This window comes from Caretta caretta, chromosome 10 (genome assembly GCF_965140235.1).
Source record: "Caretta caretta isolate rCarCar2 chromosome 10, rCarCar1.hap1, whole genome shotgun sequence".
Taxonomy (NCBI): Eukaryota; Metazoa; Chordata; order Testudines; family Cheloniidae; genus Caretta; species Caretta caretta.
In genome coordinates this window covers 16,975,176-16,994,599 of record NC_134215.1, presented here as the reverse complement: position 1 = coordinate 16,994,599, position 19,424 = coordinate 16,975,176, and the positions used below count along the sequence as shown (strand labels likewise).

Genomic DNA, 19,424 nt, shown 5'->3' with positions numbered 1-19,424 from the left:
TTACTGTTTCCTTCAGCATATTGGCAAGCTTTGCATATGCTTCTTTGGAAACCAGTAGCTCAGCATTCTTTGAAAATACAGTATGAATATTTGAGTTCTTTAGAAACAGCTCAAGCTTATATTTTAACATCTTCTCATGCCAAAATACCACAAACCACTTGAGAAAAGCATATTATGAGAGACGTATTAACTCAGTCAAACCAGCTTCTCCTTACCCGGCATTCAGTTTCTATCGGTTTGATGAATGGAGAGCCACACATAGTCTGCGTTTTAACTATGTGATCATCAAGCAAAAGTTGGACGTCATCAACTGCTGACAGGATACTTGTATTCTGTAAATATATCAGACTTTGTTAAGGCAAATGACAGTTGTTCTGATTCATTGATCTTAAAACTATTTTACTCCCAAAAATTTAGCCTGTAATTCCCCGTCTTTGTAAGGTGTGGATGGAAGCAAATGAGCACCTGTAACATACCAGAAGAGATGGACTGTATCTCTGCTGTATGCCCCCATTTCCAAAATGTCCACAGAGACGCTACCTTAGTTGGGAAAGAAGGATGGTCCAGTGGTTGGGGTGCTAGCCTGGGACTCAAAGAGAGTCGGATTCAGTTCCCTGCTCTACCACAGACTTCCTTTGCATCCTTGAGCAAGTCACTTAATCTCTCTTTGCCTAAGTTCCCCATCTGTAAAATAGGGATAACACCACTTCCCTACCTCCTAAGGATGCTGTGAGGATAAATATGTCAAAGATTATGAAATGCTCAGATACTATGACATTGGAAGCCATATAAGTACCTAAAATAGATAGTTTGGTAACTTCACATGGTCTGCTGGGCCTGATTCTCCTCCTCTCAGTTAGTTATACCACTGTAAATCAGGAATAATTCCACTATTTTGCTGAATCAGTGTGAGGCAGACTCAGACCCATTCTACTTAACAACACATTTGTTAGTTTGATGTATACTCACAGTGTCCCTGTACTTCACAAAACTGAAGCTTATGTTGGTCCATTCCGATTTCATTTTGTCCATGGATTTCTCTAGTGAATATTCTTTACTGGCTGCTGCTCCAATAGGCTCCAGTCTAGATTAAAATGAAATTTGGTTTAGCTACATTGCAAAAAACCCTCAACACTCTAAAGAGAAAAAGGAAAAGATTGTGAATAAATAAATATCATTTAGAGCACTGATACTCAGACTGAAACTCATGAGCCACAAGTGGCTCATTAATGTGTCTCCTGTGGCTCTTTGCAGCACATGATATTAAAACACTTTGTGATTTAATTATTAACTAATCTGAGTTATTAACCAATCAGGATGCTTTTACTATGTTATTAAACAATTGTAGTTGATAAAATAATGCTTGGTCAATCATTTTGCTGTGAATGAAACAATGAATTCACACTACTGTGGCTCTTTGGGGTAATACTGATCGCTAACTTGACTCCTGAACCACTGAGGTCTGAGTTTCAGAGTAAGATGAAGATCTGTAAAGCAGCAGTGGCTTCTGTTTTTTTGTATGGCTCTGAAACCTGGGCCACCACAGAGATGCAAATGCACCAGATGGATGCTTTCGAGATGAAAGAGCAATGACGTATTGAAGGCATATGATGGTTTCATCCCATTACGAATGAGGATGTCAGGCACCGGACCAACCAGCCTCTAGTGTCTTCCCAAGTGACTCAATATTGGCTCAGATAGCTTGGCTATCTGCTCCATATGCCATATGTGTTTCATCCAACACAAGCTGGAGGGGAAGACATTGTGGACGGCTTTGCCAAAATGCTGGAGGGATGTCATGGCTTCTGATCTCACCTGCCTCAGCCTTAACATAGAGCAGGAAACTGGGCTCTCTGGAAACTGGGGCTACAAAGTGTGTACTCTACACTCCACAAGCAGGAGAATGAATGAATGAATGAGAGTAATCTTCCAATGCAGGAAGGAAAAAGGCAATTAGGTGAGAAAACATGTGAGAAAAATTACAGACTTGCACATACCATTGAAGTGTCCATGTATTACAGCCCAGTATTTGCATACAAAAGTGGTCAGTTAAATGCATGTTTCACATATATTTCTTAATTCATAATAAAAAAAATATTTATTATGGTAGTGCCTAAAGACCAGGATCCCATTGTGCTAGGTGCTATACAAACACAGAAGAAAAACACAGCCCATGCCCAAAAGAGCCTACAATCTAAGTTAAGTTAAGCATATACCCAATTTTGGTAACTAGAAAACAGGCCAATAATTCCTGAAAGATGGACACTGGGTATCGAGGTACCTGACTTCAGAGATACAGAATGTAATAAAAATAGTACCAAAAATATGTTTTAAAACTGTCTAAAATAGTTTTACTGTAACATATGTGGCAAAGACAAATACATGACAGTGTGGTGAATGTTTTATTGTCTCTTCTTAGGAATTACCTGCATAATTCACTGATAACCTAGACATTTTCTGGCCATTCCAGAATCACTGCTCCATCTGCTATTCCCCCACAGTGCATATGCATATATTTCAAGGATTTTTTTTTATATTTTCAAACTAATCAAGTTATTGCTGATAATCACTATGATATAATGCTGCTGCTTGGTTGTAAATTAAAGCTTTGTAGAGATTTGAGGGGGGGAGGATTGTGAATTGAATTTAAGTAATTTAGAAACACAAGTCCCATTGTTTTTCAGTGGGGCTTGTGCTCTTTAGGCTCTTTTGAAAATGCCATCCTTAGTAGATAAAGTTCAGCAGTGAAAATTTGAAAGGCCTTAAAAACTCTAAAAATAATAAAATAAAATAATAATAATAATAATAATAATAATAATAATCCAATAAGCCTCAATACACTAGAATTTGATATCTGATTATGAAAGCATACAAAATATACTAATTGATTTTAAGGAATTAGATTTAGTATATATTTCTTACTTTTCAATATACTTTGATAATCCATATTCCAACATGTTTAGAAGGCAAGTACTTTCATCAGGTCTTATTTCATATCCTACTATTTCACTGATCTGAAAATAAGTGAAAAAATAAGCACAATCATCACATAAATTTGTAAGCAGCGTTTATCAAGTAGCTAGTAAGATATAAAAGTTAAAGAAAAACCAACATAATTTCCCCCAGTTCTGTAGTTTTACCCACAGGCCAAACTCCCACTTTGTCATAGGGAGTTTTGCCTGCACCTTTAAGGATTTCAATATTGGACCATCATGTGGTAAATTTTGAGTGGATTTCCTTATCGTGGTAGAATGTTTTCATTGTTTAAAATGTATTTCTGTGGCACCTGCTCCCAATGTCTGTCCTTCATTCCGCGATTGCAGGCAATAGACAGGATGGGAAGATGCTGCTTAAACTTGTCAAGTTTAAATTTCACATTTTCTGCTAAGCGTCTAGGTCCAGGCAGGTCTGCAAAAGTCTTAGTTAGTTTATACATTGTCCTCCACATATTTCCAATTTCCTCAGTAATTTCTTCAGAATTCAAGTCCTGGAGAGATCCTGCATGTATAATTAGAAAAGGCCAGCAAGAAGATCTCAGCAAGTTATCACTAAAAAGATTCATTTATAGGTATTTGTTACCATTCTCCTTTAAGGAAAATGTGCGAACAAGATAAATTCCCAAATCTACCTTAAAATAACACCAGGTCCAAGCCCACAATTATACTTAGCACTTATATACAGTGCTTTACCTCTTCAAAATGTTTTACACACAGCCACTAATTAATCTTTGCAACAGCTGCACCAACTCAGTAAGTAAGTAATAGCATTCTCATTTTATAGATAGGGACACGGAGATGCAGAGCAATTAAATGACTTGCCCTAGACCAGTGGTTCTCAAACTTTTTTTTCCCACGGACCACTTGAAAATTGCTGAGGGTCTGTCTTGGTGGACCACTTAATGACCTTTCCAGATGTTTCTACTGTTAGCTAACTATTGTAAAGCACCTTGGATAAAAGCGCTATATAAAAAAAAACTTAAACATTTTTTGTTCTACAAATAAAAGCACACAACTCATATTTTAATATCAGTAGCCTTACCTTTCTAATGCGATGGATGTGCCCTCTCTCCCCCACAGCGGCAGCTCCAGAGCTGGGGTTGGGAAGGAGCAGGGGTCCCCCGCAGCAGAAGCCACAGAGCTGAGGCTGGGAAGGAGGGCCATCTTTCCCCGGCAGCCACAGCCCTGGAGCTGGGGAAAATCGCCTCTTTCTCTGGCCACCGCAGCCCTGCACATCCCAAATTCTCCCCACCCCCTCTTTTCACCCCACTGCTCCCTCCCACCTACTCCCTATTCCCCCCCAAGACCACAACCTCACATGACATGTGCATCTTTTCCAGGGTCAAGGCACCTAATCAGTGGAGCCCACTAATTAGGTGGGTGGCCCTTCATTCTCTTGTGTGCAGCTACCCAGGCGTGCATCTTAGAGGGAACTATCCGTGGACCACCTGAATGGAGCTTCCGGACCACTGGTGGTCCGTGGACCACAGTTTGAGAACCTCTGCCCTAGACCACACAGCAAATCAGTATGACAAACAGATTCAATATCAGGAACTTAGGGCTTTGGTCCCAGTTGCTTCTCAAAAGATCGCTGGCTGTAATTCTACAGAATTCTACAGAAGTTCAGCCAACTCAAACTTGGTAAATTTCATCATATAAACTTTTTGTGAGAAATATTTCATCCAGCTCTTGTCCTCACCATTCATCCATTCCTCAGACTTAGTATGGAAATTGTAAGCTGTTACCCAAAGTTGCTCAAAGGGTTGTTTATTTACAATTATAGTTTGTAGTAGAGGAAACTGGCTCTTCTCCCGCTCAAGTAACTCCTCTTCTTTATTAATAGCCTTTAAGAAAAAAAATATTTCCATTAAGAAGTCCAATTATTATGTAAGAATCCTATTATGAAACATTGGGTAACATTTTCAATTGGGCTTAAGAGTCAGATATTTAAAGGTATTTAGACACCTAAAGGGAGTTAGGCACCAAGGGACTTTTGAAAATCCCATTAGGCACCTATCAGCCTCTTTAGGTGCCTAAATACCTTTGAAAAATCTGACCCTAATGACTTTAAATCTCATTTTAAAAAATGTCATAGACTTTTAGGAGCCCAAATATCATTGACATTCAATGAGACACAGGAGCCTAACTCCCATTTTCAGAAGTGACATGCATACTTAGGATCCTATGTCACTTAAGTATATTGGTAAATTTTATCCATTATGATTATTATTTTCATTAATTTGCATTACAATAGCACTCAAAGTCTCCAAGCAAGACCAGGTGGTAGGTGCTGTACATGTACACAGTAAGAGACCATAAACTTGCCCCAAAGAGCTTACAATCAACATAAAAAAGAGAGAGAAAGGCTGGCAGAAAATAAGTACTGTTATCCCCATTTCATAGATGGGGAGCTGAAGCACAAGGAGATTAAATGACTTACCCAAGGTCACACAGAAAGTCTGTGGCAGAGCAGGAAACTGAACCTAGAACTTTTGAGTCCCAGCCCTGTGCTTTAGAGGCCATGTTCAGAGATAAGAGCCATCTCTGTACATGTTTCTCCCTCTATTCTTAGACATTGAGGAAGCCCTGTCTCCACATGGACCCAGATTTGTCAGCAGAGAGGATGATGCAGGTATAGAAAAATTTTAAAATTCAAATTTTTGAGAAAAAAACCCACAAGAAATGAATTTCTAATGAAATTTTTTGTCAAGAGTATCCAGTTTTTCAAACCAACTCTAATAAACAGCAATAGTAATGGAAATGGCAGGATATTGCCAATAGATGTCTGAGAACTTGGGGAAATTATTCAAAGCCAACTCCAAGATATGTGCCTATGACCATGAAAAAACAGGATATGAACCTAAGCATCTATCTTACCTAACACACATTACAAACAAACTTTTCACTTAAGCTAGGTGATAATTACTTGCCTCAAATTCCACTAGTGCATTATCCAGATTCTTATCCAGCTCATTAAATTTCTCAACATTATTCTTCATTTCTTCGATGGTCATGACATCCCGTTTCTTGTAACTTTCTACTTCTTTGAAATAACTTTCAAGTAATGCCTCAAACTGGGCGCACCTAATTAGAGTCAAAGATAGCTCAGTAATATTACATTTTTCAGGCTTTTGGTTATTTTTTAAATTACAAAGGGCATCATCAAGTGAAATCTAACCTCAAAATTTAGGATTTGTAAGTAAAGATGCCCCTGCAAACATATACTAATTAATTAATCCTTACAACAGCCCTATGAGGTTCCCATTTCACAGATGAGGAAACTGAGACACAAAGGTTAATTAATTTGCCTATTTCCATGCAGTAAATTAGTGCTAGAGACAGGATTAGAACTCAGGACTCATTTTAAAATTTAGTCCCATGCTCAGTCGACTAGTCCTTGCTGCCTTTTACTAACCACATATAGATGTATGAAAGGTACAAACAACAAGGAGAGAACATAACATTTTTATCATAGTATATGGGCGTGTAATTGGGAATAATGGGATGAAATTATGAAAATCATAGCATCATCCTTCCTTCCATCCATTAGACTTATTCCGGGACAGGGAAAAAATCTAGCCCATCCTGCTTAGTGATATTTTTCTGAAACATGGTTTAAAACCCCACAGTACTAGAAGACAGATTTTCCACCCACGAGCAGTTCCATTGACTTGACAGTACCTCCCTTTTTGTTGGTCCCAAGCCTTTTCATTTCTCTTGCTTAATTAAGTTTAAACTCCTAGTTCAAGGGAATGTCCTATTTTAATAGCATACCTTTTAACCAGAGAAACCTCTGCATGATCTCTCCTGCTAAACAACTGGGCTCTGCTATTTTCAAAGATTATCTCAATCTGTTCCGGCCAGTGAAAAACAGTACTATTCAGCTTTATGTCCTCAGCTACAATTAAAAAAAACATTTTGGAAATTATCCTTCGAGCAGTGTACCAAGGAGTCATTATGAAGAGTAAGCAGAACTGTTCAGACTACATTTAGGAAAAAGTGACACATCTTTAAAAAAGTGGCATCCATTTTTTTGTGAGTGGAATGTTGCAAGCACAAATAATCTGGGGTGTCATTTAGCATTTCAAATTGTTTTCACTTGTAATTTTGTGGGAGTAAAACTGCAGACCAAGTTGGTCTCAAAATCAGACCTAGCATGATCCTCATGTAAAATTATTATAGTTGGTTGGCAAACTGTGAGTCTGTTTCTACCTTCATTTATGCCAGTGCTACCCCAATTTGCTCTTCTACATTTCAAAAGAGATGGATGATTTGAAAAGGATAAAATTCAAATACGGCAAAACAAAAACAAAGCCAGTATCATGAAAACGTGAGCTGGTGCTACTCAGTTTTTATTCAACCCTCCACTGGAAAATTTTCCTGAGTAAGGATTATGTTAAAGATAAGTAAGGACCTCAGATATGGCCTATTAAAAGATGTGGCCTGGGAAGTTCAAGGGTACTTAAATAGATACCTTCAAACATCCCAGATGTGGATTTGGCTGTTTAATTTTGTTTCCTTAAATAGTTTAGTGGTAGGACAAACTACTGACATCAGCTCAGAAATATTGCATTATCTGCATGAAACCTTGACTACGTGGGAGAAACTGACCAGCATAGCTATTCCAAATAACAGTTCTGCTATAGCTATTTGGTATAATTTAGCTAAGTGGAATAAACTAAATCAGAGAAAGATATTCTTATCCCAGAATAAGAGTGTCCTAAATGTCCAGGCATAGACAAGCCCTTAGATGAGCACTGATTTTCATTTCTAAACTATTTTTAGTTACCCTCAAAACCCTTGCAGCAATTTATTAAACTGACAGAAATATCTTTAATAAATAACCAGGCTACTTGATTTTGCCAATACAGTGGTGAAGAATGTTAGTTGAATCATTGCACATACTATAAAAATTCTCTGAAAGAGTTCTCAGTTCATAGATCTCTCAGCGAGAGATCATAGAGAAGGAAGAATGTGTGGGCAGAGGAGGGGAGAGGGGAATCTTCCTGCATTTACACATCTTTTCCCTCTAGAGAATCCTTTTGTCTTGCCATTTGCCTTTTTTTGGAACCTTTCAGTAGCAATATACATATATACATATATATTTGTGTGTGTATACAGACACATACATATACACATTTTTGCCAGGGACACTTTTATATACCATATTTTTAAACATACAAGGCAGATCAGCATAGTCCATCAAGAATTCCAGCCTGTAGGCTGCTTCAGAGATCTCACGTCTCAGCTTAAAAACAGTAACTTCACTGGCTTTTTTTAAGTATGCTGTAAGCTCTACCAGCTCTTCAGTGTTCAAAGGCACCTCACTGACTTTGTCTGCAATTATGTTGTATTGATTGCAAATACTACAACAAAAAAGAAAGCAGACACATAATTATGATTATTATTAATGAAGAGTGGTGCAGGATCTCATTAATGCAGATTGCATGTCAAAGGATACTAATGCCCCTTTACAAACAAGATATTCTCATTAATACACATAACAGACATGCATTAATTAAGGGCATTCAATTCCAACATCCTACCACTCTTTGAAGGACTGATAAATCCGTACAGTAGAATGCTTGTTAAATTGGCATTAATTGGCATTAACACACTATGTTAACTGCTCCCTCCCACACAATTAGAATGTTCTGTTTCAAGAGCTGAACTCTTACATACAGAGGCATCCTTAAGTGCAGAAATCAGAAGCTCACTTATTCTCCTGACATCTACAGAACTAAGCATCCTGCATGAAATTTAGGCAAAAAGATAAGATTTACCCAGAGATCCTCAAACTACCACCCAAAAAATGAACATGGACAAAAATGGGAAACATACAGAAGCAAAAAAGACACCCATTACATATCATTTCCCAACAATGTGTTTTCTTGTTTCAGGTTTGGACTAAGCACTTTTGTTATCCATACATGCACAGTACTCAAGACACTTCAAGTACAACCCAATTCCAAGAGTAACCATCCATATTTACTCACAAGAAAAGGGATTTCTTTCAAGTGAAGCACAATTATACCAAAAAAAGAAAAGGAGGGCTTGTGGCACCTTAGATACTAAAAAATTTATTTGAGAACTACAGCTCACTTCATTGGATGCATGCAGTAGATTAAAGCTAAATTCATAGTAAAGTAAACTTTTTACTGGCTAAAACTAGAGTTCAGGGCCCAGGTCTTTCTTGCAAAAGACATCTCGATATGCAGAACAGGGAACTGTGGTCCTTACCCTGCTTTATTTGGGCATTAGTTCTTGCAGGGGAAATACAGAACCCTCAACTTAACTTCTAGCAAGTCAGTAAAAAAGGAAATAATTGTCAAATATTTTCATTGTGACTTTCAGATCTATCCAGGTAGAACCTAACTCAGGAACTTTTTTTTAAAAAAATATTTATTTAAAGAACATTTCAGGTCAACTTTACATGCACAACATGGAGTCCTTGCAAACCAGTGAAATGCTGTGTTAATTTACAGAAGCCTGTAGATATACCTGTAAAAATCCAGCAGATGAATAAAATTTATCTCAGGAATCTACACAGGCACTATATATACCACATCAATGCACAAATCTAGTGATAGCCATGCATTCTCACATATATGTACCTCTTATTTAACTCCCTGTTTTCATCCACTTCAAACTGAATCAGCTTATTTTTAAGATTTTGGGCCCGATTGCAAAGCTCCTCATTCAGATTTAAAGCATCCAGACAGAACATGGCGAGAGGGACGGTGACATGCATGGAGGCTATTTCTTTTTTCAGTTTTGTTAAATTGTCAATCTTCTACAACAGGGAAAAGAATAATCCTATTAGTTTCCTTAGACTCTACAGATAGGAAATGCTACATGAGGGCAAAGAATTATCTGTCAGCCACCAGGTGGATAATATATTTTAAACAGAAATAACAATCCATGTTTACCCATTTAGGGCTCAAATCACTCCCAACCCCAGAACCCAGCGGGAGGTCCCCAATAATGAAAAGTCCACATGGGTGTCATGGCACAAGTTGCCTGCAAAAACTGCACTCAGCCAGGGCTCCAGCCCAGCAGGAGCAGCATAGAAAGCGCGTGGGCTTGGCTAAGGAGAGGGGAGCAGAGGGACAAAGAGAGGATGTGCTGATCCAGTACACATTCTGGACAGCCTCCTCTAGCAGGACTCTGCATGGAACATAGCTTTGCCCTCCCCAGCATAACCTGGCACAGCTGCCCTAGAGGCAAGGGTGGATGTAAATTGTCCCCACTCCTCTGTACCTACAAGGGTGTATCAAGCCCTTAGACTAGAAAGCATGGGGTGGAAAACTTGTTGTGATCTGTGTCTGTGAACTGCCATGTAAATGTTGACTGTTGTATGAGTGATTAGTAATAATAATACTATTAGATGTTACCTTAGTGAAATCATCTAGAGAATGGCTTTCCTTCAAAAAATCAGTAATGTCTTGTTCTGCATTGTTGTTCAAAAGATCACTGTATTTCTTGTACACATTTAAGTACCTTAAACACAGAAGATTGTAAATCAAACACAAGATCCCCAAATTAGGCTTCATGGCAATGGGAAGTAAATATGCAAAAATGACACTGATGCTGCCTTAACATGCTGGTGGATCTAGATAAGCATCAAAGTTAAAAGCAAAAACTTACTTCTGTGGACCAACCACGTTGCTATCAAATATCCTGGCAGTTTTGTTCACATATTCTGAAACCAAAGATTCATCCACTTTCACTGTACGAAGAGTGGCGTCATCTTTTTTTAATTCTGGAAAGAGTTGCATTTCTACCTAGAAGGAACCCCACAACACAAATACAGCATACTACAGGAAAAGCAAGGGCATTTCACACCATGGCTAGAAGTGCAGAATTCTACCTATCTAGTGATCTGGCAGAAACAGCATCCTGCACTACACTGGCCCTGCTTCAGCAAAGCAATTAAACACGCACTTTAGGAATATGCTTTGATGCTTTGCTGAAACAGGACCATAGTCAGGAGTAAGCTCAGAATAAGTGGGCCACTGGACTTCAAATATCACATATTTAGGCACTTGAGCAGGCATTCAGTGGCATCCAGTATGTTTTTAGGCATTGGCATTTACATTCCTAAATACTGATTTGAGCACTCAAATGCAAGATTCTGATGCTCTGTTAGAGCCTGTGTTTAAAAATTGGGCCGACTTTATGAACATTTTACTTAGGAACATTAAAGAATCCCAGAGGACGCTTTTATATAATAGAATGGAATAAATGGGAAAACATAATCAGAACATTTGCACTTTTCCAATTGTCATGAAAAACAAAGTGTTCCCACTTAGAATAGTTGTAGAAAAATCTGTTATTGTAAGAAAATTAGCAGAGAGCAGAGGTAATAATTATTTGTACTGTTGGAATAGCTTTCACTTGACAACACATATTCCTTGTTTCTGAACAGTATGTGAGATCACACCAAAGCAATAAAGCAGCTTGGATGTGAGCAGGAATCCTTTCTATGTTCTCTACTATAATCACTAAAGCTTAGCCAGCTACCCATACGTAACTCTGTTTGTCTTCTGTATCGGAGTTTTTATACCACACTCATCACTTTATTAGCTGAAGGTTGACTTATAGGTTTCATTCTGCATGCAGCATTCTCTGCACAATACAGCCCATCTCCCTTCTTTTACCCTATACCTTCAGAAGTCCCTCCGAGGTCCGCAGGATCTCCATGAAACAGTAGTAGATTAAATTCCAACAATCTTTCCAAAGTGGCTGAAACACAATTTTGGGTTCCTCCACATTGAGTTTGATTATTAGTATTTGAGGGACAAAGAACTGCATTTCTTGATATGGTTCTCCAAAGTCATTCCCATCCTCAAGGGAAAAAAGCACAAAAACAATAAATGCTGAACTAATTAAGTATAACATGCACAACTCAAAAGTCATTCAAAAATGACTTAAAATCCCATACATAAACTGAGATCTTTTTAATACACTGCACCACCAGTATCTTCATCCTGATCTAGAGCCTGATCTCTCAAGGTACTGACCCGCACAGTCCTCACTGATTCAATGGAAGTAGAGCCCTGATCACCTCACAGAATCAAACCCCTAATGAGTGATAATCATTTTTAATTATTTAGCTTTTAATTATTTTGTTTGCATCCCAATTGTTTGCACAGCACCTGGCACAATGTCTGGGGGCCTCATCTAGGAGCTACTGCAGTACAAATCATAAATCATCGCCATCCAAATGCAAACCTTAGTACAAGGCGGGTGCAGCTCCACACTTTGTCAATATGCTTCTATGGCTGTTTGCCATAATCCAGCCAAATCTGTGCTATTTACAAATATTTTACGTAGCTGATTATAGCAGATCCTGGGTGATACTTAACTACTGACACAACCATGTTACTGAAGGGAAGAAATGATAGGCACTCATATGCTGGAGTCATAGCACCACATATATTAATAAGTAGTTATTGCCTGTACACACATATGATTTTATGGGACAGAATAAGCAAAGCACTGAAGCACTTTTGACTTCAATTGGACTACTTACATGTTTAAAGTCAAACATGTGCTAAAGTACTTTGCTAGATCAGAGCCTATCTAAACAGCAAAACTACAGCAATGCACATCAATAGCTGAAAACTTTTAGAACTTGCTAATTATGGTCCTGATCCTGCAAACTCTTACACAAGTGAATTGTTCTTGATCACACAAGAAGTCCTACTGAATACCAGCATGGCTTTACAGAATCAGGCCATAAGTTTGGAAGGCAGGAGGAATCCTGGGCATTTACCCCTGAAAAGGTATTTGATTTGAGGAATGTATAGATTCCTATTTCTACATCACAATGAAAAGAAACAACAGCAACCCATTTCATTCCATATACCTTGTATATCATAAAAAATGCCAGGAGGTCTTCCAAAGAGTTAATAACCATCTCGCGTAGCTGTAATGACATGAGATTTGCAACAGAAGCAAAATACTCTTCAATTTGCTTAGGGGAATCATAGTCACTCTGGGGTGCCAAATGAAGCCACATCTCCTTCTGATCAATAAAGAGGGATGCACAAGTTGGGATCCACCTACAATAAAACAAAAAGCACAGAACATTTAAAAACCCTATAGACTTAATGTGCTGTATGTAATGAAACCTGCACTAAGCAGTCACCCAAGGAACCAGCAAAACTCAGCTGTCTAGAAGAGACTGGTCTTTAATTGAAGGTCAAACAAAGCTGGACCAAAAACCTTGAAGATATTGATTGCTTGAGTTGGGGATGCCTACTTTGGTGGCGGTGTGTGTGTGTGTGTGTGGGGGGGGGTGTTCCACAGTGCTAGTCTATCAACACAAAACCAGATAAGTAGAGTTTGGTCTAGCATGACAATTTTCAGTGTGATACAGTTTTCAATCCCCTCAGCTGGATTTTTATAAATATGATATTATTTTTAGAGTATCCAAAAAGAAAATTTAATTTAAACTCATAAAAACCACAATGGCAAATTCATGGCAGCCCTGTGTGAAATGGCTCTTGACACCAATTCCACTGGCCTATGCTTGGAGCCTCAGTGGAGGTGGGGGAGCTGATACAGGTGTCTGTGACATGACACATCCCAAGGGATGGGAGGACTTTTTGGGGTGACTGCAGTGGAATAGGAACAGAGGAGTCAGTCTGAAAGGGAGATGAATAGGGAGCTAAGGAATGAAAGAGACAGAACCAAGGGGAAGGAAGACAGATAGAAAGGGAAGAGAACGTGAGAAAGAAGAGGCAGGATAAGGCTCTGTCTTCAGCTGAATTTGCTCCAGTGTTTGACAAGAGGTATCAAGACTCAGGTCCCTCTACCTCTTCCCTTGGGTCTTGATTCAAATTTCAGGGGGTTGCACATGAAGTTAAAGTTAGGCACCCGCTCAAGTGCTGTGCTGGATCTGGAGCTTTACCAGTGCTGAACATGGTGGTCCTGTGGGCGTGGTCAGGGTCATCCAAGTTTAACACTTGTTTTTAATAAGCTGCCCAGACCCTCTATGATTTTTAATAATTTAAAATGAATTTAAAAACCTCAAACACTGGAGGCTCTGGGACCTGTGGAGGACCACGTCGATGAGCCTGAGCTGCTCAATATCTTTCCTGTGAACTTTTTGAAAAGTACAGGACTCAAGCAGGATTTGTAGAGAACTGAAGATAGAAATAAGCAGTTTTCAAAGAAAGACATTTCTATCCTATTCACATCTAGCTCTGCGTTCAAACTCCTCTTTAAGCAGAATTAAACCAAACATCCATTCTTGCTTTCAGTCCAAGCCCTGCTGATTTCAAACGCTTCACATAGGGGAGGCCAAATGGCTTAGGCTAATGCTACCAGTTTCAGAAAAAAGTTCTGAAGCTCAGAGGAGACATCTGAAGATGCCAAGGCCTCCAAGATTTATTTCTTTAATTCATTCTGAATGGATTGAAGTAAATAAGATTATTAGCCTGCTTTTAAAAAAAACAGCACATTCCTAGATGAAAAGCTCTAGAAAAGACTGATGTAGCCAACAAATCCTGTGAGGATGGATGCCCCACATTCCTAAAGCTTGGAAACTTTCATCAGTCAGATGGTGTCCTTTCTCTAGGTTAGTTTGTGAAAGCTTACAGTACTACAGGTTTAAAACATAACAGGCTTAGGAAGAGAACCTTGCCACACAATCAATGTCACTTGCCAGAAAGATAAATGCCTTGGCTCTGTCTCAACATTTTCCATATAGCAAATGCCACAGGACGTAGGGCCTGATCCAAAACCCGCTCAAGCCCATGGGAGGAATTCCACTGATGACACAGGCTTTGGATCAGACCTTTAGGGACTAACTGTGAACCACTGAAGTCAATGGGAATTAAGCCATTCATTGATGCATTTCACTGAGATCAGGATTGGGCCATTATGTAGCAACTGGGGATCATTATTCTGCAACTAAATTCTGTATCATGGACTTTGCATCTGAAATCTGGTCCCTCTGAAGCCAATGGGGGCAGGATTTCAACTGTCTTAAAAATTAAATATTTTATGTATTATACTCTGATAACAGCACATGAGTTTTACAAGAAAAAATTCTGCAGTGCTCCCTCCTTGACTACACAATTTGGCCTATCAAGTTTAGCTTAGGATGATCAACCAGAACAGCAACAGTTTGTAAACACTGCTAATATCAAAACTAATACAAATATGATAATGTACAAGGCTTCATTCTGGATTTTAGGGTCAATTTTTCAAATGTGGGCACAGTTGCAAGTATGCACGCACAGAATCATAGAATATCAGGGTTGGAAGGGACCTCAGGAGGTCACCTAGTCCAACCCCCCGCTCAAAGCAGGATCAATCCTCAAATAAATCATCTCAGCCAGGGCTTTTTCAAGCCTGACCTTAAAAACCTCTAATGAAGGAGATTCCACCACCTCCCTAGGTAACCCATTCCAGTGCTTCACCACCCTCCTAGTGAAAAAGTTGTTCCTAATATCCAATCTAAACCTCCCCCACTGAAACTTGAGAACTCCTTGTTCTGTCATCTGCTACCACTGAGAACAGTCAAGATCCATCCTCTTTGGAACCCCCTTTCAGGTAGTTGAAAGCAGCTATCAAATCCCCCCTCATTCTTCTCTTCTGCAGACTAAATAATCCCAGTTCCTTCAGCCTCTCCTCAAAAGTTATGTGCTCCAGCCCCCTAATCATTTTTGTTGCCCTCCGCTGGACTCCTTCCAATTTTTCCACATCCTTCTTGTACTGTGGGGCCCAAAACTGGACACAGTACTCCAGATGAGGCATCACCAATGCCGAATAGAGGGGAATGATCACGTCCCTCGATCTGCTGGCAATGCTCCTACTTATACAGCCCAAAATGCTGTTAGCTTTCTTGGCAACAAGGGCACACTGTTGACTCATATCCAGCTTCTCATTCACTGTAACCCCTAGGTCCTTTTCTGCAGAACTGCTGCCGAGCCATTCAGTCCCTAGTCTGTAGCGGTGCATGGGATTCTTCCGTCCTAAGTGCAGGACTCTGCACTTGTCCTTGTTGAACCTCATCAGATTTCTTTTGGCCCAATCCTTTAAATTGTCTAGGTCCCTCTGTATCCTACCCCTACCCTCCAGTGTATTTACCACTCCTCCCTGTTTAGTGTCATCTGCAAACCTGATGAGGGTACAATCCACGCCATCCTCCAGATCATTAATAAAGATATTGAACAACCCTCAGGGCACTCCACTTGATACCGGCTGCCAACTAGACATGGAGCCATTGATCATTGAGCATACCTTTTGGATAAGTAAAAACCCAGTAAATTGTGCATCGAACTATTCTTTTGTGCATGCAGCTAGTGATAATAATATAATAATATTATTATTGATAATATAATAATATAATCTGCCACATAATGCAGTCCTTACTCTAGCAAAATTACCATAGTTTTCCTGGGGTGTTTCATTAAAAAAAAAATCACAATTTTGTTTTCATGAAGACAGAAGGATATGGGTCAGCGGTAATACTTAGCACTTATATAATTGCACATGCAAACATTGAGTTTTGTAGGAACAAATGAAGATGCACATTTTTGTGCGTTTCCCCACTGCAGTTACCTGTACATATCCACTCTAAGACTATTCTATTCATCTAGTGTTCTTATATACAGTACTGACTTGTTCTGAAGAATGTCATGTGCTTCCATACAATGTCTTCGAACTAAATCTTCAAATTCACTGGGCAGCAGTGGCAGGTCACCTGACAGCATTTCTTTTGTACGAACAAACCTTAGGTCACTAAACCTTTGGAAAATAAAACATAACTCAGATAGCTGTGATTAATTTAATTGAAAGTAAAATTAATGGGATATAATCAGGAGGCTCTTATGAGGAGTTAAAAACGTGAATACTCTTTTTCACTGATGCGACTTGTTTCTTTCATAAGTTGCCCTACATGTTTCTGATTCATTTTTACTATCAGCAAACTTTCAGGGCTGATTGAATTTCATTTTGTATTTGCCTTTTTCATATCACAATAGCTTTTTCCTAAAACGATTTGGTTCATTTCTTTGTCAGATTCATTATTCCACTCAGCCAAAGATGAACATGCAGAGTGACAGAGTTTCTTCTCTTACTATGCTCACTAACAGAAGTAGATATAAGTGTTCATATTGGCTAAACTGCAGGAAGAAAAACTCAAAATCTGGTCAGCTTTTACACACTGAGGTTCAGTGCCTAATATGATACATGTCCCAGCTTGCAATGTTCAGTAAGTCACAAATCAACAGGTTAGATTCCTGACCACAGAATGCAATGTTACTTAAATACAAATAACAAAGCTGAAATAGCGTACAAATCTGACATAACCCCACACGGGCGCCCATGATTTTCAAAAGTGGCTAGTGATTTTGCATCACCAACCTGAGACATCTTAAAGGGGTCTGATTTTCAGAAGAGCAGAGTGTCCACTCTCTGCAAATCAGCCCCTGTTCAGGTGTCAAGTTGAGAACCCAAAATGGAAGCACCAAAAATCAGTAGACACTTGAAAATCTTGACTAGGAGTTCTAAGTTGAGGGTGGAGTGTTTTACCATAGGGACTGATCGAGCTAGCATGCTAAAAAGAGAAGTGTAGTTGCAGCAACCCCAGCAGCACGAAGGATTAACCATCCAAGCATGTACCTTGGGTCTCAAATGGTGTCCTACTATGAGAAGAAACAATAAGTTTCTTGCTGATTCAGTGTTTCTTGCTTTTAATGTAATGTCTTGTGTCCAGATGACACAGCAATGCAAGAACTAAAAAATCATTAAAATAAATCATGATACAAATAATTACTCTAACCAATAGACAGTAAGCAAGACATCTTACTCGGTAAACCAGAGGTGTTGTAACATAAGCATCATTGGATTCACTATGAACAGATGGTTTTCGTTCCAGCTTTTTATTTCTTGGTAAATGCTATGCCATGGGACTGGTGCACGAATCACTCTCTGAGGAAAAGCACGTGGGATATTTCCAATAAAGAGTCTCTCTCTCTCAGCTGGATCCATCAAGATGTAATCAACTACAACAAATCATATAAATGATTATAAGACTGAATGCATTGCTAAAAACCACACATTTACATTACTGCACACTGGTGCCAGACCAAACATCTGTCATTACACAATATAATTTTGTTACTCTTACGTGTATTTAAAATTAAATTAACATAACACGGTAATAAAATTTTATCTGAGACCATTATTAACTAACTATGTCAGCAAACTAAGAGAAGAGCGATGGTCCTCTGGTGGGTAAGGCCCTAGGCCTGGGACTCAGATGATCTGGATTCTGTTCTTAGCTCTTCCACAGACTACCTCTTGACAGTTTGTGAATCCATCTCCACAGGCATCCTTCTGGGATGTGCTTTGTAAGGGGGCACCGTGGTCTGTGTACATTGTGCATTCCGTACCTACTAAAGAGGGGTAATAGGCCTTGAGGGCCTACACAATAGCCAGACACTCCAGTTCCACAGCTGAATACTTGGTTTCCCGCTCATTTATCTTGCGACCTCTACAGGCCACCAGTCTACACCTACCAAATTTGTCAATTTGTTCACAAGCAAGTCCAACAGCAACCTTTGAGGCATCACAGGATACTGTGAATGGATGAGATGGATCTGGGAATTTAAGCACAGCATGGATTAGAAGTCCTTCCTTCAGTGACTCAAAGACTTATTGGCATTCCTCCATCCAGAAAAAGTTGCTGTCACATAGCTGATGTAATGCTGCTGCCTGAGCTGTGAATTTTTTTACAAATCTCCCGTAGAATCTGCAGAGGCCTACAAACTGCTGTATCTCCTCCAGGTTTGCAGGAACTTTCCAGTCCTTTATAAGGTTCAGTTTCTGAGGTTGGGGCTCCAACCCATTCTCACTGACTACATGTCCTAGGAAGGTGATGTGATTCCTTGCAAACTGATATTTATTTCCCACACGTTTAAATCCTGACTCCTTAAAAAGCTTGAGAATCCTTTCCACTCCTCCCAGATGTTCATCCCATGTTTTATGGAAACAAATGAAGTCATCTAAATATTGAGGATGTGTTCAGTTCTCAGAATGTGGGTTAGTTGATTTAATACCCTTTGACACATCCCTGGTGCATTCAGGATCCTGAAAAGCACTTTGAGGAATTGAAACAGCATCTTTTTCACAGCAACCTCATATACCAAGAGAATCTGACATGGGGGCTGCCTCACAGAAGATCTCCTTGGCTTAAACACAATCTGATATTGCACGCAATAGTATCTCCCAAGTTCTTCATTATTCCTAGAGAACCACTAGCATATCATCAGATCAGCTGTTCTAATCAGTTTCTTTCATTCCCTTCCACAGCTGCTTCTGTCAAGACAACGCCTAGCTCTTTGCCTGACTGGGCTACTTCACAGGTCTTGATCTCTGTCCCTGTGAGAGGCTTTGAGACACCAGCTA

The 19,424-nt window shown here is 39.3% G+C and overlaps 1 protein-coding gene across 3 annotated transcripts in view; it reads right to left on the bottom strand.

Moving 5' to 3' along the window:
• The window catches only part of DNAH3 (dynein axonemal heavy chain 3), a 104,687-nt gene that overhangs the window by 68,995 nt on the left and 16,268 nt on the right, over nucleotides 1-19,424 (bottom strand). For all 3 annotated transcript variants that reach the window (XM_048867021.2, XM_075132719.1, XM_075132720.1), the window contains exons 8-22: nucleotides 17,824-18,019; nucleotides 16,635-16,760; nucleotides 12,868-13,063; nucleotides 11,664-11,843; nucleotides 10,644-10,780; nucleotides 10,391-10,496; nucleotides 9,611-9,789; nucleotides 8,178-8,362; nucleotides 6,771-6,894; nucleotides 5,927-6,080; nucleotides 4,696-4,840; nucleotides 3,287-3,498; nucleotides 2,923-3,014; nucleotides 970-1,084; nucleotides 216-332 (exon numbers count right to left, since the gene is read on the bottom strand). In XM_048867021.2, coding sequence (XP_048722978.1) covers nucleotides 216-332; nucleotides 970-1,084; nucleotides 2,923-3,014; nucleotides 3,287-3,498; nucleotides 4,696-4,840; nucleotides 5,927-6,080; nucleotides 6,771-6,894; nucleotides 8,178-8,362; nucleotides 9,611-9,789; nucleotides 10,391-10,496; nucleotides 10,644-10,780; nucleotides 11,664-11,843; nucleotides 12,868-13,063; nucleotides 16,635-16,760; nucleotides 17,824-18,019 — 2,264 coding nt within the window. The remainder of the gene's footprint in view (nucleotides 1-215; nucleotides 333-969; nucleotides 1,085-2,922; nucleotides 3,015-3,286; nucleotides 3,499-4,695; nucleotides 4,841-5,926; nucleotides 6,081-6,770; nucleotides 6,895-8,177; nucleotides 8,363-9,610; nucleotides 9,790-10,390; nucleotides 10,497-10,643; nucleotides 10,781-11,663; nucleotides 11,844-12,867; nucleotides 13,064-16,634; nucleotides 16,761-17,823; nucleotides 18,020-19,424) is intronic.